The sequence below is a fragment of the Typopeltis vanoorti genome, chromosome 7 (assembly GCF_054136105.1).
Source record: "Typopeltis vanoorti isolate ZY-2024b chromosome 7, IOZ_Tvanoo_1.0, whole genome shotgun sequence".
Classification (NCBI taxonomy): Eukaryota; Metazoa; Arthropoda; class Arachnida; order Uropygi; family Thelyphonidae; genus Typopeltis; species Typopeltis vanoorti.
In genome coordinates, this window is record NC_143555.1 from 60,688,079 (window position 1) to 60,713,529 (window position 25,451).

A 25,451-nucleotide genomic window follows, 5' to 3' on the forward strand; every position below is an offset into this window, starting at 1 on the left:
GAACTCAGACGTAAGTTGAAAGATGACTGTATATATATATATATATATATATTTTTTTTTTTTTTTCCCATTGATTCTGGGTCTGAATCATATTTTTATCCTTTTTGCTCATTAGTGTCCTTCCATGAGTTCAGCTAAGCAAACATCACTAGAGTTTTGAACTTGGAAAATCAGTTAAGTTCTGCTCATTGCTTGTTTTTCAAAATCAAATTTTTAGCATCTTAAAGGTTTCTGGGGAAGTTTTTCAACTTTCTGCTCAGGACATGGACTGGTTATTACTAACACCATGTCCCAACATGAAAATGTGCACAAATTGACATGGAGAGAAGAGGCAAGGAATAAGAAAAGTCTCATTGACTATGTTATTGATGATAGTGATGTTTTCTCCCTGGTACACTCTGTACACCACAGTGTACAGAGGATTTGAAATTGGAAGTGATCACTGTTTAGTCTTGAGCAGGATAAAATTGAATTTCATATTGAAAAGAAAAACATGTAGGAAAGTTTTAAAGCGAATAAAAGTTGAGCAGCTCTCAGATGTGAACTGTAGACTAAAATACACAAAGATTATTGAAGAAAAAATGAAAGAGTTTGAGAACAGGAACCAAATCTTGTAGATTCAGTGTCAAGCCTTGAAGAAAACTCTAATTGATTCTACCGGAGGCAGGCATGTGATGAGGTTGTCTGCAAGGATAGAAAAATCAGAACTCCATGGCAGACACAGGAAGTTAAAGAGGCAGTGAAGGAAAAGAAGAAAGCATATCAAAAGTTCCTAACAAATAAGTCAACTGGTGCTTTTAGAGAAATACAGAGACAAATGTAAGAAAGCTAAACACTGTGTAAAACTAGCTAAACAAAAGTCATGGGAGGACTTTGGCAAGAACATATAAAATAAATATCAAGAAGGTGGCAAAATATTCTGGAGGTTGTTGAATAAGCTTAGAAATGGAGGAAAGAGTGTTGTGAAAGGAGTTAGAGATGATAAAGGTGACACCGAAACGGGAGAAAAAGTTATCCTTGAAGTATGGAGTAATTACTTTGAAAAATTGCTAAATGAAACATGCAGTGATAGCACAGTGGTAAAAAAACATTCAACAGGCTTATAGTCAGTAATACATATCCATACTTGAAGTAGAAAAAGCCATCAAAGGCTTGAAATGTGGAAAGGCAGCAGGAGTAGATGATATTCGACCAGAAATGCTGAAGTATGGAGGTATCAGAGTCTTACAGTGGTTGCACTGCATAGTTCAGAAGGCCTGGACAGAGGGACAAATTCCTGATGATTGGGGTAGAGCTCTCATAGTACCCATAAAAAGGGAAATAAAACTGAATGTGAAAATTACAGAGGTATTTCCCTACTGAGTGTTCCTGGCAAGATCTATGCAAGTATACTTGAGAAACGGTTGAGAAGAATTGTGGAAGAAAAGCTTGGTGAAGAACAAGCTGGATTCAGGCCAAATAGAGTCTGTCAGGATCAGATCTTCACTTTACGACAAATAGTTGAGAAATCATGGGAATATAACAAAGATCTGTATTTAAGTTTTGTCGATCTGGAAAAGGCATATGACAAGGTGCCAAGAGAGAAGCTATTCAATATGCTACAGTTATATGGTGTCAATGGGGCATTATATCAAGCAATACTTAGTCTTTATTTGAATTGTAAGTCAGCAGTTAGAATTGAAGGAAGTACAAGAAGATGGTTTAATGTTAAATCTGGTGTGAGACAAGGATGTACGTTATCCCCTCTGTTATTTGTTATCTATATGGATCACATTATGAAGGAAAGTGGTATTAAACATGATATCACAATTGGAGATGTTAATGTCAGCTCTTTGCTTTTTGCAGACGATGTTTACTTCTAAATAAATCTGCTATAAGTCTGCAAGATTCCCTGACTAAATCGAATAACTGTTGTAATAGATATGGTATGAAAGTCAGCAATAAAAAGAGAAAAACAATGAAAATAGGCAGAATTGTTGAAAATGTCAACTGCATTGTGAACGGAGAACCTGTGTAACAAGTAAAACACTCCAGCTACTTAGGCACGATTTTAGTGAAGAGAGTAAATTAAATATGGAAATAGACAACAGAATCAACAATGCTGGTATGGTAGGAAGTCAATTGAATAAATTCATATGGAATAAGAGAGAGATTAGTCGGAACACTAAATTAGCTGTATACAAGACAGTATTGAAACCAACTTTAACTTATGGATCTGAGAGCTGGGTCAGAAGTAAAACACTTGACTAGAGACTGCAGATATGAGAGTCCTGAGAAAGATTAGAGGCGTGAACAGATGGCATCAATGGCATATCATATTAAAAATGAGGATATTAAGAAAGAACTTGACATTGTCAGCATCCAGGAATGCGTTAACAGAGGTAATCTCAGGTGGTATGGTCACTTAGACAGAATGGGTGAGAAAAGATTAGCAAAACAAGTGTTCTCTGGCAGGTTGGCAGAAAATGACCCAGAGGAAGACCAAGATATAGGTTGATTGATACAGTACAAAGTGCCTTAGACGATAGAATTATAAGATCTGAGAATGTTGGAGTCTTGACAAGTAACAGACTGATTTGGAGGAAAATTGTAGATAGAAAGTTAGTAATGATGTAAATTTTTCATGTAGTACTATCATATCCTGCACAACAAACTCCTGCCATGTACGTTGAGGGTACATGGCAGGAGTTTGATGATTATGATATATATATATGAGGGTGGTCTGAAAAGTTCTCGACCATAGACGGCAGTACTATCAGCAAGATTTTTTTTTTTTCTAAGTTGGTACATTTGTCATAAGCATCCATGTGAAATTGCAAGTCATTCTATCAAGTAGTCTGTTTTATACAGCTGTCTGAAGCAGAAGTGTTGTCTGTATCCCTTGATATGGATAAAATTGAGTATCGTGCAGTTATAAAAGTCTTTGTAAAAGAAGGTTTAACGCCAGAAGAAATCCATGCGAAGTTCATAAAAGTTTATGGGCACTGTTTTGCTTCGTTTTCGACAATTAAGAAAAGTGAATATGTTGTCCACATTTCCAAGTAAGCCAGCAGCTTGGGTGAATGAGTTTCTATTGCGGGATATAATAAAAAGATAGTAAAGAATACAGTTCCTATCCTATCCTTCTCATCCGTCTTAGATGGGTTGAGTTCCCCTCCTAATGATGGGTTTACTGGTGTATTAATGCAGCTAGTTTGCACTCCTCTACTGCATCCCCTAAGGGCAATATTCATGACTGTATTCATGTGTGTTCATGGGGTCTGTTTCCCTGCTTGCGTGATGAAAAACCCCCAGATAAACTGGGGTGGGTGGGGAAAATCCTGCTGTCCACACCCAAGACCGGCTAACTTGGCTATGGCTGAGGAAGATCCTTAAGCTCTTCACGTCTCTAATGGGAATCGAACCTAGGACTCTCCTTCCCCAGGCATACGGTTGCGAAGCACATAGCCACTAGGCTAACTGTACAGTTAGAACCAATATATGAAGATTTTATTTTACTTTGGATAAGAATATGTGGAATGGCCTTCATCAGTGGATTATAGAAGCAGTGAAGAATGAAGTGGATAATTGTTATGGCCAGAGGATATATTAATTAAAATTTATATATAATGATTATCTAATTTAGAAGTGCAGTATTGATCATGTTACTACTGTTATTTCTTTGTTTATAAATATGCATTTAAAAAATACAACAAATTTAAAAAAAAAAGTGTGAGAATGAAGAAAAGGAAGATGAGTATAAACTGTGAGTGGATACACAGAAGTCAATCCACATAGAGGTGGTTAATTATGTAATGTGACTCAGCTGTTGTTACTTTTCTTTTTCAGTATTTTTTTATTCTTTTCCAGCATTGAGTGGCTATGGGGTTAGTTTCTCCTTCCTGTAAGTTGAGGTATAAATTATGAATGTATGAAAGCTTTTGCTATCCTAAGATGGACTTAAATCTCCTGGTGAAGGATGATAATGATGATACAATAATAATGATAATTATGGTAGGTGGACCTAAAAATAAATATAATAATGAAAAAAAAATAATATAAAAAATTTACAAAATGTGAGAGAATGAACAAGGAGAAGAAGATAAACTATGAGTGAATATATAAAAACCAATCCATATATACATACACAGTGATTGTTGTACATGTACTTAGATTGATCACAATGATGATCGTATATTTGCCTCCTCACTTACTGTTTATTTTCTTTTTTTCAGCATTGAGTTTTTCTCTGCAGCATTTGGGTGATCATGGGTTGGTTTTCCTCAGTATGCTCTGATTTTCCCTTATGTCTATTCAGATATAAATTATGAATTTATGGAGTGTGGCCTTTTTTTTCACTTTTTCACAAAGTTTGCAAGATTGCTGTGTCAAGCGCTAAACCTTAGAAGTCTAAAATGATGATAGAGCTGATGTTCACACCTGTGGACTTGGATATGTCTCCAGCCAGCAGTAAAATTATGTAGACAGGGGCTAATGTGTGGTGTCTAAATCTTTCAGAAAGGCCAAACATCTGAAGTGCAAGGCACCACTAGATGGCAGTTAAATTTTAAAGCATATTTTTTACTCTAGAACAAAGACCATATTTACTTTATCCCCATTTTTTTCAGCATATATGAGGAATTCAGAGGATTCCAGGCCAATTAACAAATAACCTTTTAGCCACCTATTCTGCTGTGGGTAACCAAAAGGATTCTAGTAGTGGTATGGTATGTGGGTAATACTGCCGAATCCATGATTCATAGGAGTTGGGTGAAATTGTCTATGTTTATGGCTTAGTAAATAATATATTACTGTATATATTGGGGATATATTACTGTATATACCCTATAGTTTCAGCTTAACTTATATAACAACCATGTAAAGTCAAGCAAAGAAACAGATTACCTGTTGAAAAAGGCTGGAACTTAAACCTGCCATATTCATTTTGCAAGTATGTTGGCTTTAGTCCATTCTCAGTGATGTTGATTTCCATTCTACAAAGCTACACCTACTTTTCCTAACCAAGATTTGCTTTTTGCTTCTTTAGGCACTGCTCACCTTATTTCAATTACATGTCCTCTGATTTTCTGAATTTAGTTTAACATCAGAATTGGCATTAGTTTTGATGAACAGTGAACATGGAAATATTTGCTCTCTTTTAGGGACACACACACACCACTTCAAATATGGAAGAGTACTCATTGATTGGATGGATGTATCATTCTCCACTAAATATGTTAAAACACATGTAGTGGCTACTAAACTCACAGAGGAAATTTTTCATTGTCTTCAATCATTCCTTCTAATATTGTCTGAAACAGCTCCCTTCATATATTTCCTGTAGAGTACAATCTGCAAACTTAATAAAACTGTATTATTAGGTTTGCACGGAAAGAAAAAATTTCTTCTTTCTCCTTATCCACTGTAATAGGATTCTATATATTGAGCAGTATATTATGTGTGTGTGTGTGTGTGTATAATAACCATAAATTATACACAGCAGAGAGGAGAGTGTGATGTGTGTGTGCACGTGCATGCACACACATGCATGCATGTGTATTATGGATTCAGCTCTTCTCACACACACACACACGGATAAAAACAAAAATATAATTCTTGTGATGTATAATGTATATTTTTGTCTATCTTAAGTAATGAAAGAGTGATTTCCTTCCCATGATAAATGGTTCATCATCATCATCAAATTCCTGCCATGTACCCTCAAGGGGTGTACAGGATATGATAGTACTACATGAAAAAAATTACATCATTATTAATTTCTATCTACAATTTTCCTCCAAATCAGTCTGTTACTTGTCAAGACTCCAACATTATCAGATCTTATATTTCTATCGTCTAAAGCACTTTGTACTGTATCAATCCACCTATATCTTGGTCTTCCTCTGGGTTGTTTTGCTGCCAACCTGGCAGAGAACACTTGTTTTGCTAATCTTTCCTCGCCCATTCTGTTTAAGTGACCATACCACCTGAGATTAGCTCTGCTAACGCATTCCTGGATGCTGACAATGTCAAGTTCTTTCCTAATATCCTCGTTTTTAATATGATATGCCATTGATGCCATCTGTTCACGCCTCTAATCTTTCTCAGGACTCTCATATCTGCAGTCTCTAGTCAAGTGTTTTACTTCTGACCCAGCTCTCAGATCCATAAGTTAAAGTTGGTTTCAATACTGTCTTGTATACAGCTAATTTAGTGTTCCGACTAATCTCTCTCTTATTCCATATGAATTTATTCAATTGACTTCCCACATACCAGCTTTGCTGATTCTGTTGTCTATTTCTATATTTAATTTACCGTCTTCAGTAAAAATCGTGCCTAAATAGCTGAAATGTTTTACTTGTTCCACAGGTCCTCCATTCACAACACAGTTGACATTTTCAATGATTCTGCCTATTTTCATTGTCTTTGTCTTTTTATTGCTGACCTTCATACCATATCTATTACAACAGCTATTCAATTTAGTCAGAGAATCTTGCAGACTTGTAGCAGATTTATTTAGAAGTAAACATCGTCTGCAAAAAGCAAAGAGCTGACATTAACATCTCCAATTTTGATATCATGTTTAATACCACTTTCCTACATAATGTGATCCATATAGATAATGAATAACAGAGGGGATAATGTACATCCTTGTCTCACACCAGATTTAACATTAAACCATCTTCCTGTACTTCTTTCAATTCTAACTGCTGACTTACAACTCAAATAAAGACTAAGTATTGCTTGATATAATGCCCCATTGACACCATATAACTGCAGCGTATTGAATCGCTTCTCTCTTGGCACCTTGTCATAGGCCTTTTCCAGATCGACAAAACTTAAATACACATCTTTGTTATATTCCCATGCTTTCTCAACTATTTGTCGTAAAGTGAAGATCTGATCCTGACAGACTCTATTTGGCCTGAATCCAGCTTGTTCTTCACCAAGCTTTTCTTCCACAATTCTTCTCAACCGTTTCTCAAGTATACTTGCATAGATCTTGCCAGGAACACTCAGTAGGGAAATACCTCTGTAATTCTCACATGCAGTTTTATTTCCCTTTTTATATATGGGTACTATGAGAGCTCTACTCCAATCATCGGGAATTCGTCCCTCTGTCCAGGCTTTCTGAACTATGCAGTGCAGCCACTGTAAGACTCTTAAACCACCATACTTCAGCATTTCTGGTCGAATATCATCTACTCCTGCTGCCTTTCCACATTTCAAGCCTTTGATGGCTTTTTCTACTTCTAGTATGGATATGTATTCCTGACTGCATGCCTGGTCAGTGTTTTTTTACCACTGTGCTGTCATCACTGCTTGTTTCATTTAGCAGTTTTTTCAAAGTAATTACTCCGTACTTCAAGGATATCTTTTTCTCCCGTTTTCATGTCACCTTTATCATCTCTAATTCCTTTTACAGCACTCTTTCCTCCATTCTTGAGCTTCTTCAACAACCTCCAGAATATTTTGCCACCTTCTTGATATTTATTTTTTATATTCTTGCCAAAGTCTTCCCATGACTTTTGTTTAGCTAGTTTTACACAGTGTTTAGCATTCTTGCATTTGTCTCTATATTCTCTAAGAGCACACGCTGACTTATTTGACAGGAACTTTTGGTATGCTTTCTTCTTTTCCTTCACTGCCTCTTTAACTTCCTGTGTCCACCATGGAGTTCTAATTTTTTTTATCCTTACAGATAACCTCACCACATGCTTCTCTGGCAGAATCAATCCATGTTTTCTTCAGAGTTTGCCACTGAATCTCTAAGGTTTGATTCCTGTTCTCAAACTCTTTCATTTTTTCTTCAATAATCTTTGTGTATTTTAGCCTACAGTTCACATCTGAGAGCTGCTCAACTTTTATTCACTTTAAAACTTTCTTACATGTTATTCTTTTCAATATGAAATTCAATTTTATCCTGCTCAAGACTAAATAGTGATCACTTCCAATTTCAAATCCTCTGTACACTCTGGTGTCCTGCACCAGGGAGAAAACATCACTATCAACAATAATATAGTCAATGAGACTTTTCTTATTCCTAGCCTCTTCTCTCCATGTGAATTTGTGCACATTTTTATGTTCAACATGGTGTTAGTAATAACCAGTGCATGTCCTGAGCAGAAATCCAACAGATATTTGCCATTATTATTAGCTTTGCTCTTTTCTCCAAATTTTCCCAAAATATTTTTGTATGTCTGACAATCATTTCCTACTCTGCTATTTAGATCCCCAACAAGGACCAACTTTTCATTTTTCATTGTGTCAGTTGCTTTTTCTAAAGCCTAAAAAAATTCCTCCACTTCTACCTTAGTAGAACCTTCTGTGGGACCATAGGCACAAATAAGTCTCATTGTCCAGTTCCCCATTCTCATATTTGCCCACATTACTCTACTTGAGACTGACTGCCATTCAAGAAGATTAGCCTCGTATTTTGTGTTGAATATTATGGCTACTCCTTTTCCTTGATTGTCATTGCCTGAATATAACATTTTGTATTTATTGCTCAGAAAGATCTCACCAGTTTTGGTCTTTTTTGTTTCAGTCACCCCTATTATGTCAATCTGGTACTTATCTAATTCCTCAGCTAGCTCCATTTCTGTGCCATTCAGGCTTCTTACGTTGATAGTACCGATCTTTAACTCTGGTGATGTTGAGTTGGGGTTTATTTTCAGATTTGTTCCAGTAGCTGACTTTTCGTTGTTTGCCCTGGTTAGAAGATAAATGGTTAGAAACCTATAACACGTTAGTCTTGTGGACTAAGGGTTAGATTTCTCCCTCGAAAGGACAAATTTGGTCAAGTTTACATCACTTGATTAACTACCAATAAGCCCGACAGTGGTCTCACACTGGAAAACTATGCACCAAGATTTTTAGAAACATATGTGCACGGTTAGCCTAGTGGTTATGCGCTTCTCAACCATATGCCTGGGGAAGGAGTGTCCTAGGTTCGATTTCCGTCGGTGACGTGAGGAGCTGAAGGATCTTCCTCAACCATAGCCAAGTTAGCCAGTCTTGGGTGTGGACAGCAGGGTTTTTTCCCCAGTTTATTCTGGGATTTTTCATCCCGCAAAGCAGACAAACTAACCTTGAGAACTTAACACTACAGGCCATAGGATATACTGGGGCATAGGGCTGACCACCTTATCCTGTAAACGGATTGAGGTGCAATGATCAATGGACCCTCGACACCGCAAGGTAAAAGAGGGTATAAAGAAGATGAGATGAGATATGTGCTGTAGTGCAAATTAATCTCTCCAGTCTGTTGATTACAAAGCAGAGATGCTATCCACCTGGCTACTTACCAAGAACTATTATATTACCTTTTGTAATTAAAAGGTCCAAGAACATATTTTATCTTTCTTGGCTAACAAGATTATTTAATACTATTCTTGTCGATAGAAGAGTACATGTGATTAGCTTGATTTCAGTGTAGAAATATGTTGTGGTTTAAGAAAAAGTAACACAACTATTTTCCTGTGTATGTTTGTGATGTGTGCGTGTGTGTGTGTGCGCACATGCACACACACACACACACACACTAAATTTAGCCAGAAAATAGCATACTGTTATGGTATTTCTTACTTTTTGACAAGATTCATGTTGGAGTTTTTGAAACTTCAACATGCCATGACAATGAGACTTATTTGTGCCTATGATCCCACAGAATGTTCTACTAAGGTAGAAGTGGAGGAATTTTTTGAGGCTTAGAGAAAGCAACTGACACAATGAAAAAGGAAAAGTTGATCCTTGTTAGGGATTTAAATAGCAGAGTAGGAAATGATTGTCAGATATACAAAAATATTTTGGGAAAATTTGGAGAAAAGAGCAAAGCTAATAATAATGGCAAATACTTCTTGAATTTCTGCTCTGGACATGGACTGGTTATTACTAACACCATGTTCCAACATAAAAATGTGCACAAATTCACATGGAGAGAAGAGGCAAGAAATAAGAAAAGTCTCATATACTATGTTATTGTTGATAGTGATGTTTTCTCCCTAGTGCAGGACACCAGAGTGCACAGAGGATTTGAAATTTGAAGTGATCACTATTTAGTCTTGAGCAGGATAAAATTGAATTTCATATTGAAAAGAAGAACATGTAGGAAAGTTTTAAAGCGAATAAAAGTTGAGCAGCTCTCAAAAAAATGAACTGTAGACTAAAATACATAAACATTATTTAAGAAAAAAAAAAATGAACGAGTTTGAGAACAGGAACCAAACCTTGGAGATTCAGTGACAAGCCCTGAAGAAAACACTGATTGATTCAGCCAGAGAGGCAGTGAAGGAAAAGAACAAAGCATATCAAAAGTTCCTGGCAAATAAGTCAGCATGTGCTCTTAGAAAATACAGAGACAAATGTAAAGAAGCCAAACAATGTGTAAAACTAGCTAAGCAAAAGTCATGGGAAGACTTTGGTAAGAACATAGAAAATAAATATCAAGAAGGTGGCAAGATATTCTGGAGTTTGTTGAAGAAGCTCAGAAATGGAGGAAAGAGTGATGTAAAAGGAATTGGAGATGATAAAGGTGATATGAAAACTTCGAAAAATTGTTAAATGAAACAAGCAGTGATAGCACAGTGGTAAAAAACACTGACCAGGCATGCATGTCAGGAATACATATCCATACTTGAAGTAGAAAAAGCTATCAAAAGCCTGAAATGTGGCAAGGCAGCAGGAGTAGATCATATTTGACTAGACGATAAAGAACTCAAGTATGGAAGTATAAAGGTCTTACAGTGGCTGCACTGCAATGAAAATTCACTAATCCGAACGAGCACAGTTTTTATTAGTTCAGATACCACTGTAGGCAGAAGCATTGAAAATATCAACTGCATTGTGAATTTATCGTAGACGTTGAGGAAGGTATTGTTGCTAAAGATTCAAATATAGTGCGTGATGGAGGTGAGCACCTGATCAATGACAAGGAGTTCGAGGTTATATTGTAGTGTGTAGTGTTCGTGCAAGCTCCTGATAAGATAAGTATTATTTTCAGTTATCGTTGATAAAATTACTTAATATTGCATAGTTTTGTTTGCCTTGAGTATTTTAGTGCGTCTGTTTGTGTGTGTTTTTGGTGTGTTATAACTTATTATTTGATAAAACACGTTGCAATCATTATGGCACCTGTACGAAGGAATATGGCGGCCAGTAATGATGTTTCGCCATCTTTATCAAAGAACGGTAGTATAAAAGAAATGAGTCAGTGTACTAGCTGTGAAATGTGCGGTTGGAGTGTGGATAGTAATAGTAGTGTGGAGTGTGGATAGTAATAGTAGTGTGGAGTGTGGATAGTAGATAATAATAAAGGATTGAATGTGTGTAGAAAATGTAGGGAGAATGAGGAATTGAAGTGTATTTCGGATCGTGAGTGTGATAATTTTGTCAAACTTCAGAATGAAGAAAATAGCGATATGACAAGAAACGGCAAGGCTGTACATGAGAATTATGAGAGTGTGAATGTAGAAAGTGTGAATGATAGTATTAATGGTTTATCAGAGAATAAAAAAGATGAGATAGATGCATTGAGTGAGATCGCGTTGTTGAATGGTGCGATAGAAAGGGCAAAACAGCAGCTAGAGTGCATGAACAAAAGTCGACTGAATGAACCAACCAATAATAAAAGGTATGACAGGAAAAATAGGCGTATGAATGTGAACATGAACAAAATGAAGGATAGAGTGCTGTATGGAGACTCGTTAGTACGAGGTGTGTTAGTAGAGGATTTGACAAAATCGTACCAACCTGGTGCGACCATAAAGGATGTAACTGAGTCTATTAGAGAGCAAAAGGAAAGGGTGAAAGAAATGATTGTTGTGGCAGGTACGAATGATTTGAAAGGAGATAAAATGGAAATGATAGAAGACCTGAATGAATTGTTTGAGGTAGCAAAAGAAAAGAGTGAGAGAGTTAGAATGATTAGTCTTTTGCCACGGTATGACAGTGAAATGCTTAAAAGGAGGGCCATAATTGCGAATGACTTTATGCGTGGGTTATGTATGACGAGTGGTGTAGAATTTGTGGATGTGTGGAGTGAGTTTGATGGGCGAAAGGATCTATATAAGATGGATGGCTTGCATTTGAATGGTTATGGTGTAAGAAGACTTGAGAAAGTGTTACTGAATGTAGTGGATGTGCAAATTCAGCGAAATTAGATTTGTTAAGGGAGGGGGTGGGAATAGATATACAGTCCTTAGGGAGGCAGTTGAATGTAAGAATGAATATAATATGCTAGAGCAAATAAGGACAACAAACCAGAGTGGGATAGTTAATATAAGGCATCAAGGTAGGATTGGGGCTAATGGGGGTCTTAAATTCATGTACACTAATACTAGGAGTATTAGGAACAAGAAGGAAGAGTTTTTGGCCATGGTTGGCACTTCCAGACCACAGGTTATTGGTATTAGTGAAACATGGCTGACTGTAGATGATATAGCTAGTGGGATTGAATTTGATGGGTATAGTGTGTTCAGGAATGACAGAGAGAATAAAATGGGGATGGAGTATTGTTGATAATAGCTGATGAGCTACAGCCAAGGAGAATAGAAGTTGAATTGCAGGATAGAGAAAAGAGCACATTTGAGGCCATTTGGTGTGAGATTGTGGCTAGCAGAACTAAATATACAATTGGGTGCTGCTATAGACCAGGTGATGGAAAAGATGGTGGTGACAGTATGCACAAGCAAATAGAAGAAAGGAGGGTGATTATTATGGGAGATTTCAACTATGGTCGCATTGATTGGAGTGAGGAGAGGACACACGGGAGGAAGGAATTGGATTTTATGCAGTTATTAAGGAATAACTATCTGTGACAGCATGTAATGGAAAATACTAGGGGTCAGAGAGTGCTTGACCTAGTAATTACATCTGAGGATTTGGCTGTAACAAATATGACCATATTGCCACCAATCGGTGAGAGTGATCATAGGGTCTTGACTTGGGAGGTGGCTAAAGGTGTAGAATTTTCAATTAAGACAGGGTACATGTGGAATTATCGGGCTGGAAAGTATGACAAGCTTAGGAGTTTGATTGGCTCAGTGCCATGGCATGTACAACTGCAAGGACTAGAAGTTGATAGTGCATGGGAGGTAGTTAAGAAGTGCTTGCATGAAGCAATGGCTGACTGTATACCTAGAGTCCGAATAATAAATCAAGTAGGGGTTAAATGGATGAATAACACCATTAAGCTTGAGCTGCAAAAAAAGAAACAACTATGGAGGGAATTTAAGGAGAAAGGTGACCAGCAGGCACATGAATGGTATAAAGCACAGGCCAGAAGGGTGACGAGTGTGGTAAGAAAAGCAAAAAAGGATTACGAAAGAACATTGGCCATGCAGGCTAAAGAGAATCCTAAACAGTTTTTTAGATATATAGCAAGTAAAAGGAAAAATGTACATGGCAGAATGATTTTAAGGAATGCCTATGGTAGGGAGGTAACTGAATCAGTTGAGATAGCTGAGTTACTGAGTGAGCACTTTGCAAGCATATATCATCCAGGTGGTGACATTGCAGAAACGAATAAACCAGTAGATTATACGGGAATTGTGGTGAATGAAGTGGAGGTGAGTAGTCTATTGCATAACCTCAATGTCAATACATCTGTGGGATTGGATGGTATACCAGCTCGTGTAGTACGAGAAGCAGCTAAAGAATTGTCAGTACCCTTGACCATTTTGTTTAATTTGAGTCTCGGGTCTGGGTTAGTCCCGAGCGGGTGGAAGGAGGGGAAAATAGTTCCACTGCATAAAGGAGGTTCCAAGACTACTGTTGTAAATTACCGACCGATTAGCATATCAGGAATCATTGTCAAGGTCTTAGAGAAATTAGTCAAGAAAAGAAGACAGGATTGGATAGATGAAAATGGGATATTGTATGGGGGACAACATGGTTTTGTGAAGGGTAGATCATGCCTCGGTAACTTGCTCACGTTTTATAACACAGTGACGGCTGAACTGGATAGGGGTAATGGGTTTACAGTGATACTACTGGACCTTGCCAAGTCCTTTGACAGGATACCACATGGAACACTAATCAGTAAACTGGAGCAGATGGGGATAGATAAATGATTGGTAAGATGGATAGGAGGGTGGTTGAAGGAGAGATACCAGAGAGTGGTTTATTCGGGAGTGGAGTCAAAAAGACGTCTTGTGACTAGTGGAGTGCCGCAGGGCTCTGTTCTTGGACCACTGCTTTTCAATTTGTTCATCGATGATATTGGAAAGGATTTGAGAGGAAGTGTTCACTTGTTTGCTGATGATGCAAAGTTGGGTAGAGCAATTGTGAGTGCACAGGATGTCAAAATTTTACAGGATGATTTGGATAGTTTGGAGGATTGGGCTAGAAAAAATGGATGTCAATTTAATGTGGCAAAGTGTAAGGTTATGCACTTTGGGGTGAAAAGAATAGCAGCAGTATATCGCATTGGTGGAACCGTACTCCAGGAGATTGATGAGGCCAGGGATTTGGGAGTGCTGGTGGATAGGGAGTTGAAGTTTAGGGGGCACATTGCGGAAGTGACTAAAACAGCTCACCAAATCACTTGGCTTATGAAAAATACTTTAACATGCAGAGAGAAGTAAGTTGATGTTCCTCTGTATCAAGCCTTGATAAGACCCCATCTGGACTTCTGTGCCCATTTATGGGCACCAGGGTTTCTTCGTGATGGGGAGGAAGTGGAGAGGATCCAGAGACGAGTGACCAAGATGATAGCAGGTCTGTGGAATGAACCTTATGAGAATAGGTTGAGGATTTGTGGGTTGCAGAAATTGGACGATAGGCGAAGGAGGGGTGATATGATTGAGACATTCAAATTACTGAAGGGTTTTTATAAGATTGATCCAGAAGATATTTTTTAAAATATGACTGGTGGTGGGAGGACTAGGGGCCATGCATGGAAGCTGGGCAAGAGCGTGGTTGACAAGGTTTTTTAGAGTGTTAGAGCGAGGTTTTTTACTTGGAGAGTGGTGAATGAGTGGAATAAGCTTCCAGAGTCTGTTGTGGGTGCTACGACCGTGAATGAGTTCAAGGCAAGATATGATAGATACTATGTGAATGTTGAATAGTTGTTCCAGACATGATGTTAGGGCCTCCCTCGATGAGTCTGTCGACTCCTTGGAGTTTCCCGGAACAATAATAATAATAATAATAATTGTGAATGAAGAACCCTATATAACAAGTGAAACATTTCAGCTTCTTAGGCACGATTTTTAGTGAAGATGGTAAATTAAATATGGAAATAGACAACAGAATCAACAAAGCTGGCATAGTATGAAGTCAACTGAAGAAATTTATATGAAATAAGAGTGAAGTTAGTCAAAACACTAAATTAGCTGTATACAAGACAGTGTGCAAACAATTTTAACTTATGGATCTGAGAGCTGGGTCAGAAGTAAAACACTCGACCAAAGACTAGAGACCGCAATTATGAGAGTACTGAGAAAGATTAGGGGCATGAACAGATGGCTATATCATATTAAAAACGAGGATATTAGGAAAGAACTTGACATGGTCACTTAAACAGAATGGGCGAGAAAAGATTAGCAAAACAATTGTTCTCTACCAGGAAAAAGATCCAGAGGAAGACCAAGATATAGGTGGATTGATATGGTAAAAAGTGCCTTAGGAGATAAAAATATAAGATATGATAATATTGGAGTCTTGACAGGTAACAGACTGATTTGGAGGAAAATTGTAGATAGGAAGTTAGTAATGATGTTAATTTTTCATGTAGTACTATCATATCCCCTTGAGGTTACATATCAGGAATTTGATTCTGATGCTCTATCTTCCCATGAGCATTAATAACAGAATATTACCATGAAGAGTGGCACTGTTGCCCCCCATGCATGCTATTGATCTTGTTCTCGAGGTCATTTCATTCCTCGTCTTCCCTATTGTGTATTGTAATAGTACGTCTGATAATGTTAGGTTGAGCTGGCAAAACTTCAGTTTGTATTTAATTAATTTTAATCACTAAATTATTTATTGCTGTTTCAGTTCCATGTAGTTTTTATTCCAGAAATTTACAGTGAATGGCATTTCCATGTTTTTGCAGGTGATTCTGACCAAAATAGACAAAGCGATTACTTCTCGGAGATTACATAATATATTTTCCTTTCAAAAGCTTAGAGATGAGTTTAAGTTATCCTGTTGCTTTCCTCAGCAATTTTTGGTAAGGTAAATAATATCTCTGTTATTTATTTCATTGTTTTATGAATAAACAAAAACAAATTACTAGTATCAATATTGTAATATATATGGCATTTACAGTGTCCATTTTTATTGTGCCTGTAAAAAAGCAGAATTATTATTGTATATTTATATTTTATTTATGTGCAGAAAAGGCTTTTGTGGATGTAACAAATAATGCTTGTACACTGGTGACCAAAAAGGTAAACGAACTACATTTTTATCCATATATGAAAAAATTTCCATGACTACAGCCAAACGTGGACATAAATTTATTGCCAGCGTACAATAAATTATATTACACAAAAAATGTGTTATAAATTTCATACAAATTAAATTACAACATGTTTTTGGCAAAACTTACAAATTTTGTAAGCACATAGTTAAGGAATTAATGTACAGTGCTTATAGAAAACTATGCAGAGAGACATTTTAGTATAGAATGTGTCAACTGCAAACAGCGATGCAGCTCTCACAACTTTGTACCATGCTTAGTACCAAGTGATTCAGGAGTTCTTGAGGCAAACTGGACAACTTCTCTTTCTAAGGTTAAATACATAACATCTTTTTCTTATACAAGCAAAAAAAAAAAAAAAAAAAAAAAAGGTCTATTATCTTATTATTAAATACTCTGGATAAGAGATAGTTGCGGAGATTTTTTTTCTGCATGGTTACAATATATATTTAGCAAGAAATTATATTCTTGTGTTAATCCTCTACCCAGTGCTAAGCATAAGCATGAAATAACTTCACAATCAATAAGAATATAATTTCTTGTCTATAGTATAATATAATACTAAAGGATAACTGGTAATTAATTTACGGAATTCACAACGCATATGAAGTATATTAATTAAAGATACTTTAATGAATCACTTCTATATTTCGGCAATGTCACATTGCCATCTTCGGGAACATAAAGATATGGTATGTGCACTAAGGAACTAACAAAGCAAATGAGGAAGAAAGTAATAAACTAATTCTGTTCCTAAAGTCCTAATGGTGCCCTCTTGCGGGCTAATTTGGTAGTCTTGGCCGTTGGGCTGAAGTTCTCATAATGAAAGTCTCCCAAATTTGGGGCAGTTTCATGCACCCAAATTTGTTGAGGTTAGGAACGTTTTTTAGAGCTGCTGAAGATTCTTTGAACAATCTTTCGTATTTAAACTTGCTGCGATGGATTATTTTTGTTTTCTTCCAACGAATTTTATGGTGGGTATCTAAGGCATGGTCTGCCAACCCAGAGCGGCTGTACTGGTGAAACCGGATGTAGTCTTGGTGTTCTGAAATCCTGATATTTGTTGTTCTGCCTGTTTGGCCAAAGTAGGACAATTTGCAGCTGCAAGGGACCTGGTATACACCAGGTAGGTCTAGGGGAAGTGGTTGGTCTTTGGTAGAGCGGATAAGGGATGCCAACTTTTTATATGGTCTGTAACAGGAAGTAAGGTCATATTTTTTGAGGATATTAGTTATTTTTTCAGAGGTGCCCTGGATGTAGGGGATAGTGATAGACTTGGTGTAGTCTTTATTGTGGAGGGGGAGAGGGGGGGTTGTGGTTATTAGGTTTTAGTATTTTTTGGATTTTCTTGGGGTTATAGCCATTGGCTAAGAAAGTGTTGAGGATGTGGTTTAGTTCAATAGTCAGGGCCTTGTCATCTGAGCAGATTAATTTTGCCCTGTTATATAGTGTTTTTATCACCCCATATTGTTGTGAGGGGGGGTGGTGGGATTGCTGGTGAATGTATCTGCCAGTGTGGGTGGGTTTTCTGTAAACAGAGAAAACCAAAGATCCATCAAGCTAGCGGGTGATTGAAGTGTCTAGGAAGGGGAGGGTGTTGTTTTCCTCTTTTTCTAAGGTGAACTGGATTCTGGGATGTTGGTTGTTTAAGTGTGTTAGGAAGGAGTGGAGTGTGTCTGAGCCATGTGGCCAAATAGCAAACACATCATCCACATAACGAAGCCAAATAGTGGGTTTTTGTGGGGCGGAGTTTAAGGCTTTCTCTTCAAATGTCTCCATAAAGAAATTGGCCAAGGGTGGGGAAAGTGGTGAACCCATGGCTGTCCCCTCTATCTGTTTGTAGAACTTTCCTTGCCAAACGAAATAGCCTGAGTTCATTGTGAACTGAAATAGGGCTGAGATATCGGGAGGAAAAAACTAAAGGATATAAAAATATATAAAGTATAATATACTAAAGTATAGTATAATATACATTGTAACTAAGTGGAAGAACTTTCCTCAACTATCTCTCATCCAGTGTATTTAGGAATAACATGATACACCTTTTTTTCTACTTGGATATGAAAAATATTAATTTTTACTGATTTAACCCTTGTATCTTCCAGGTTCAGATGGAATCACAAACAAAATAATCAAACTACTTCTCAGAAAAGCCATTTGACATCTAGTCAACATAATTAATGCCATCCTCAGACTTAAGTATTTTCCCTTAACATGGAAGACAGCGGAAGCGCCAATCAAAAAGATTGGAAAAAAACACCCAGCTCCCTGAAAGCTACAGACCTATCAGTCTTCTGTCCAGCCTTGGAAAGATCGCAGAAAAAGTAATCCTTACAAGGCTTCAATCAGAAACGGATAAACTAGGTATAATTCCAAATGAGCAGTTTGGATTTAGAAAAAACCACACCACCGTTCAACAGATCCACAGGCTGATCGAATTCAACTCCAAAGGCTTCAACCAGAACCTTCACACAGCTGCAGTCTTTTTAGATGCTGCAAAGGCTTTTGATAAGGTGTGGCATCAGGGTCTTTTCTACAAGCTCATCACATTCAATATGCCTACTAATCTAGTTAAAATAATTCACTCATACCTCAAAGACAGATTCATGCAAGTCAAAATAATCTAAACTGTGTCAACCAGACGCAAGGGCCCGATGGGAGTGCCGCAGGGCTCACTCCTGCCCCCCCCCCCTTTGCTGTTTTCTATCTATAGCTGATATCCCTCAAAACCCAAGCTCAGCAATCACTGCATTATATGCAGATGATACTGCATTATTTGCAAGATCTCTCAGCCCCAAACTAGCTATCAAAAGACTCCAAAACAGTATTCACACACTAGAGAAATGGTTGGACTGGAGGATCCAAGCAAACCCACAGAAGAGTTAAGCCATACTGTTTACTAGGAGTTAAGATCCCATGGCAGAATACAGTCAAATATCTCGGTGTAATTCTCGACAAAAAACTACAATTCACCAGTCATATCAAACATATAAGTTCAAAGACATCCAAAGTAATAGCACAGCTCTACCCCATGATCAACAGAAAAAGTAAACTGGATACTCAGAACAAACTATTCATATACCAGATGGTAATACACCCAGTCATCACTTACGCATCTCCTGCATGGAGTCATACCTCGAACACAAATATTCAAAATCTACAAAGAATACAGAACAAATGGAGAATGAGCTTAGATGCCCCATGGTTTATCAGAAACTCCCAGATTAACAGAGAAGTCAACATTCCCTACATCACATCCCTCCTTCATGACCTAGCTGAAAAGTTCTTCATCAAGACAATTAATCATCCGAACCCACTGATCAAGCAAGCTTCAGACTACAATGAAGCAGATTTCTGCAAATACAAAAGACCCAAATCAGTTCTATGCTCAGCTGAACACAGCTAATCTCACTGCCCTTTCAGGGCGAGCTTAAAGCTCAATAATTTCTCTACTCAAAGAACTTTTCTTCTCAGACAAAGGGGAATATGAAAAGCATTTATGCTTCACCCATCAAGTCAGTACCGTTATGCGTTATGCCTTGTATCTTGTCGAGACTGGCTCTCAGGGACGAGTCCTTAATAAAAGTTGAAACGGTAATGCTTCCATAATGCTTTGGTGCCATGAGATACTACAGCACCTAATAAAAGCCTCTATATACAAGTAGACTAGTCTTGAAGTTACTTCATGCTTGGACATAGGATTAAAACAAGAATATAATTTCTTAAGTAAAATATCTGTTTAAACCAAGAGGGTGCAGGCAATTAATTCACTTTTGTGAATGGACTGCCAACTTCCTCTCCAGTTGTTTATTTGGTCATGGCAGATGGTTTCCTATCATCAGATTTTTCAATCAGTGCTGGTCTACTTCCTGGGTTCTGTGCTTTTATCTACACTCTTCCTTTTAGCCATCAGTGATCTTCTCTCATATCCAATCTACAAAGGACCTAGTTGCACCAGGGGTGGTGCAATTAGATCCTCCCTCAGAATGCTTGACTGTATTCAGAGGAGAGCATTTTGCTTAATTGATGACTGCCCTGTCTCTCACTGACTCCCTCCAGTCACTTTCCCATATACACTTAGTTGTTGCATCATGCCTTTTCTATAGGTCAATGGGTGCTGCTCCACTGAACTGGTCATTACCATTCTTTCACTTTCCTCTAACCATGTATGAACACAAGAGGCTGCTGGTCAACAGCCATATACAGTTTGACTCCTAACTTATTGCACCAACTTCTATCCTTCTTCATTCCCTGCACCTTTGCTCTTTGGAACACTTGTCCCCATGATGTTTTCCCGAATGATTACAGCCATCAGGTCTCCAAGAAACACATCAACAAATTCCTGTCTCCTTTCTAACCAGTTGTCTACACATGGCACTATTGTGTCATAGGTCTTGGGACCACTCGTGTGTGTGTGTGTATTCTGGTAAAAAACAAAAAAAATGAAAACAAACTTCAGATAAATAGGCTGCTCTTGAGAAATCCACATGGCACAACATAGCAAAGAAAACATATGACAGGCGACATCAAGTGCACGGGCAACAAACTGAGATGGCCGATTTTGCTTGCCATAGTTATGGAGGCTTCTGAAATGTTAATCCACCTAGTGCAATAAACCTCAAGGACTTATATTAAACCAAGTTTATTCCTCTCTTATCAAATATCCCAATTGTGTGTACCTAAGATATGATGGACATATGCTTTTCATTGCAACAGTATCTCATACGTATAATTAAATAATTATATGCACTTAGCAACTAACTATTGGCAGCAGGGCTGTCACCAGATTAGATCGTGCCCTGAGGCAAACAATTAAATATCGCCCCTGATGGATTATAAGACAAAAATATAAGAAAATCTCCAATTGCTCTTTTGTTTTTATTACAAGAGAAACATTAATGCAAAACAATTACATAATAATAGTAATTAAATGTTTGCTCTACGGGGATAATTGCACAATAAAACTGTTTATAAGCTCTTCTAAATTTAAATTATAAGCTATATCCACCTCTATTGATATAGTTGCTAGACCAACCAATATTTCTTCGGTCATTGCTGTTCGCAAATAATTTTTAATCAGTTTAAGCTTGGAAAAACTTCTTTCCACACTTGCTACGCTAACAATTCCTGTTAGCATAGCAAGTGCGGAAAGAAGTTTTCAGGCATATTATTAGTGCAGCGTCACTACACTAATAATTCCTGTTAGCATAGCGCCGCCGCCTACCACAATATGGCTGAACAAGTGCCCTTATTAAGCTGCGCTGTGAGGCAGGTTACCTCTATGCTTCACCTTGTCGACGGTACTGGTTGGCAGTTACTTAATGAACTGTTTGATTGTTTAGAAAATTAAAGATGGAAACTTAAACTTATGTGAAATAGTCCATAAAGAGAATAACCGAAGGCCATCAGATCTACTTAAGCTAGGTCAGAGTAGAAATGCTTCATTGCTTTCCTTATATAACCACTCTGTAAGGAATCTACTTTTCTGTTTCCACGACAGATGGCTGGATATAATTCAATTATTGCTGTAAAATGTCTTCATTGGAATAAATATTATGAGCACAGTGTAATAAGGTTTTAATGGTTCCATCCTTTTGACTAAGATAACAACAGCATGAGTTTCTTTTCTGAAAACTGTAAACTACCATCTGGTTGATTTAAAATTAAAGTATTATCTTAAAAAAAAAAGGTAGTTGATCGCTTTTCTCCTCTTCTAAGGCAAATTGAATTCTCAGATGAATCATATTTATTTTTGGAATGAATAGTTTTAAATATGTGAACCTTTCCATATTTCAAAAATATCATCTACATATCTGTATCACACTGTAGATTTAGTAGAAATGTCTTTAAGGAGAAATCTTCAAAATGCTCCATGTAGTAATTGAAAAGAGGAGGAGAGATAGGACTACTCATAACTGTTCCTGCACAACTTGTTATAATTTGTCTTGTATACTGAAATAACCAGAGTGGATTACCAAGTCAAAATATTTATAATATCAGGAAGAAAATGTTGTTTAAGTTAATTTAAAGCATCTGTCATAAGAATGCTTGTGAAAAGAGATACTATATCAGCACTGCACAAAATATCTGAAGGTTCTAAATGTAAATTTTCCAGTAAATGAAGATAATAATAAATCGACTAGTATTTAGAAACGTTATATGTGGGACAGCCAATACAATCTACCATTGGCCTTAATGGAACACCTTGTTTATGAATCTTGGGAAGACCATATAATCTAGATGGATGAGCATGAAAAATTTTTACTTTTTCTTTAATTCTTTCTCCCAACTGGAGATTTTATCAGTCAATTTATTGACTTTAATTGAGTTTGAAGTTAGATAAGATGAGAGGGGGGATGATAAGTAGAGAGGCTATGTAGCATTAAGGAAATCTTTCTAAAATATTCTCTCTTGTATGACTACTGCTTTGCCTGCCCAGGTAAATAATCCACTCTAGAGGTAATAATAAGATTATTACCTGGGCTGACAAAGACAAAGCAGTAGCCTTACAAGATAAGATTTTTTTTTTTCCCTAATGTTTCTCAATCTTTGTTGTGGATGACAGCAACTCACAACTTCTAATATTTTCAGATTTTATCAAGGTTAATAGCTCTACATGTAGGGAAAAAAAACACTTTTTTTATTTCATTGAGAAGACAAAGCAATTAATATTGGAAACATCCAGCTGCTTAGCAAACCTTGGTATATTGTTCACAGAAGTTCCTGGAAATGAACTGTTCATCCCTTCCCCTCTCTCTCTCTCCTCCTGATACCATCAAACCATACAAACACTACTCAGACAGTTTTTCTCAGTTTGGTATTAGATATAAACAGAAGGAGCTTTTAACTATGGGCTCATCACTTTGCCTGCTTTTGGCAAACTTATTCATAGTTCTTCAAAAGACCAATTTCAGAAAACTGCTGAATTGACCAAAAATCTGACTCCATTGTGTTGATGACATTCTTATTAATTGGCCAGGATTTGAGGAAGAAATTATGGGCTACTTAAACAGCCTATATCCGTCATATTAGAATCGGAAAACAGGTCCCTCCCATTTGCAATATTCTTCTGGAGGGGGGGGGGGGGAGGGATCTGATCAGAACAGACTAATGTGTATAAAGAAAGCTAGCATGTAGTGAGAGATACCTCCATGCAGCATTTAAAAAAAAAAAAAAAAATTAGCATTATCAGGCTCTTAACATGATAGGACTGTTTCAATTGATGGTGAGACCAAGTGGCAGCAAACCCAAACTAAACTTAGTGTCATCTCCATCACAAAATAATTATAAATCCAAAACATCAAAAAATATCCTGTAACAGCACAAAAGTTTTAAATAGCCTGGACTATGGAGGTACTAGGTCACCATAATCCATAATTTCATTACACCAAAAATGAAGGCCATCAAGTGCTCAACAACAAACAGAAATGGCCTATATTGCTTCAATAGTTATATCCAGTAATTCAAGGGGACTTCTGAAATGTACTTTATAGGAACTTTTTTTTCACAAAAATTGTAAAGTTTTTAATGTAGTAAGAGATTTCAGTAGTTGTCAAATAACTTCTTTTGATATATCAGCATTAGGTGAACTAAATATCATTATGTCAAGTAAGGTTATTATTATTATATAATTATATTCGAAAACAAAAATTAATACTAATGAATTGTTATAGGATTCACTGCTTTCTTCATTCTGCAGCACGAATAATTGCTTACATGCTTCTGTTTTTCTTTTTAAAATTTCAGTGCATTGACCATGGAGGGGATTGGCTACCTACAGGCTTTCATTGCAAGCATCATAAGAAATGATAAATTATGATGATACATATCAGTTGAGTTAGTATTTATATATTTGGTACCAAAATATGATGTAAGCTGTTGCCAAGGTTTAAAACTAATTGCTACTATTCTAGCAAGAAAAAATAATAATAAAAAAATTAAAAACATTATAAACAAGACTCATATGGTTATATATTACAAATATTGACAACTAGGACTGTAGAGGTAATGCACAAAAAAGGAAGGCCATTATGATAATTAAGTCATTGTTCATCATAATATTTTTGTACTGTATAAATGTTTTCTTTTTTGGAAATATTTAAAATGTTGTGTTATTGACATGAAATGACAAAAATGATATGTTTAAAATATAGAACATATCTAGTTCAGAATATAAGGAACTGATTCTGACTGTTAAACCTCCTGTTGTTTCAGATATAGTATTTTTATTGCTTAATGAAAATGTACATCTAGTTCCTATGAGGGAAAACAGCCATAATTTACAGTGTATGATGCTATAAAATAAATAAAAATGGAGGATTTATTTTTCACATTTTAGTTCTTACATTCTAATTATGGTGCCATGGTGTTAACACATTTGCACTGGGCATGGGATTTAAGCAATTGTCTCATGATGTTATTTGCATGACAGATAATCCATAATTACTTTCCAGAAGCTTGCCTCTTTTTGAAAACAGAGACGGATTCATTTTTATGCACGTTAAAATCAACCCAGATTTTTGTCCACTTAGACACCTACTCCTTCAGAAGTCTGAAATTAAATTAACTGTATATAGTGAATACCCCCCCCCCCCCCTTCTCCTCATACTAAACAGATGTAATCAAATTGAAGTTCAATACAATCAATATAATGCAATAACATGTAACTTTGCTTCATGACTTTTTATTCCATCTTTTTACTCCAGGTGTTTTAAAAAAAATAAAAGGAGATTGAAGAATTAGAGTAACATTTCCAAACTCCAAAAACTAAAAGTCCTCTCTTCAGTAAAAGAACAAAATGGAATAAAAGGTCATGAAGCAAAGTTACATGTTATTGCATTGTATGCAAAGCTAAGTTGAAGTATGAAAGGAAATTGGCTATGCAAGCTAAAGGCAACCCAAAAGAATTTTATTGTTATGCTGCAAGTAAAAGAAAGAGAATGCAGAAGAATAATTTTACTGAATGCATATGGTATCCTCATGGCAGAAGCAGATGTGATTGTTCATGTAATGAGCAATCACTTTGCTAAGATCTACGAACCTG

At 36.7% G+C, this 25,451-nt stretch overlaps 1 protein-coding gene across 10 annotated transcripts in view; it reads left to right on the forward strand.

Moving 5' to 3' along the window:
- The window catches only part of LOC150104711 (GTP-binding protein 8-like), a 147,274-nt gene that overhangs the window by 103,984 nt on the left and 17,839 nt on the right, over positions 1-25,451 (forward strand). For 5 of the 10 annotated variants that reach the window (XM_090395298.1, XM_090395299.1, XM_090395300.1 and 2 more), the window contains exon 7: positions 16,040-16,156. In XM_090395298.1, coding sequence (XP_090251424.1) covers positions 16,040-16,156 — 117 coding nt within the window. Of the gene's footprint in view, positions 1-3,849; positions 3,994-16,039; positions 16,162-24,154; positions 24,989-25,451 lie in introns of those variants that run through there. The other 5 variants (XR_016548546.1, XM_090395304.1, XM_090395306.1 and 2 more) reach the window with 5 other exon arrangements.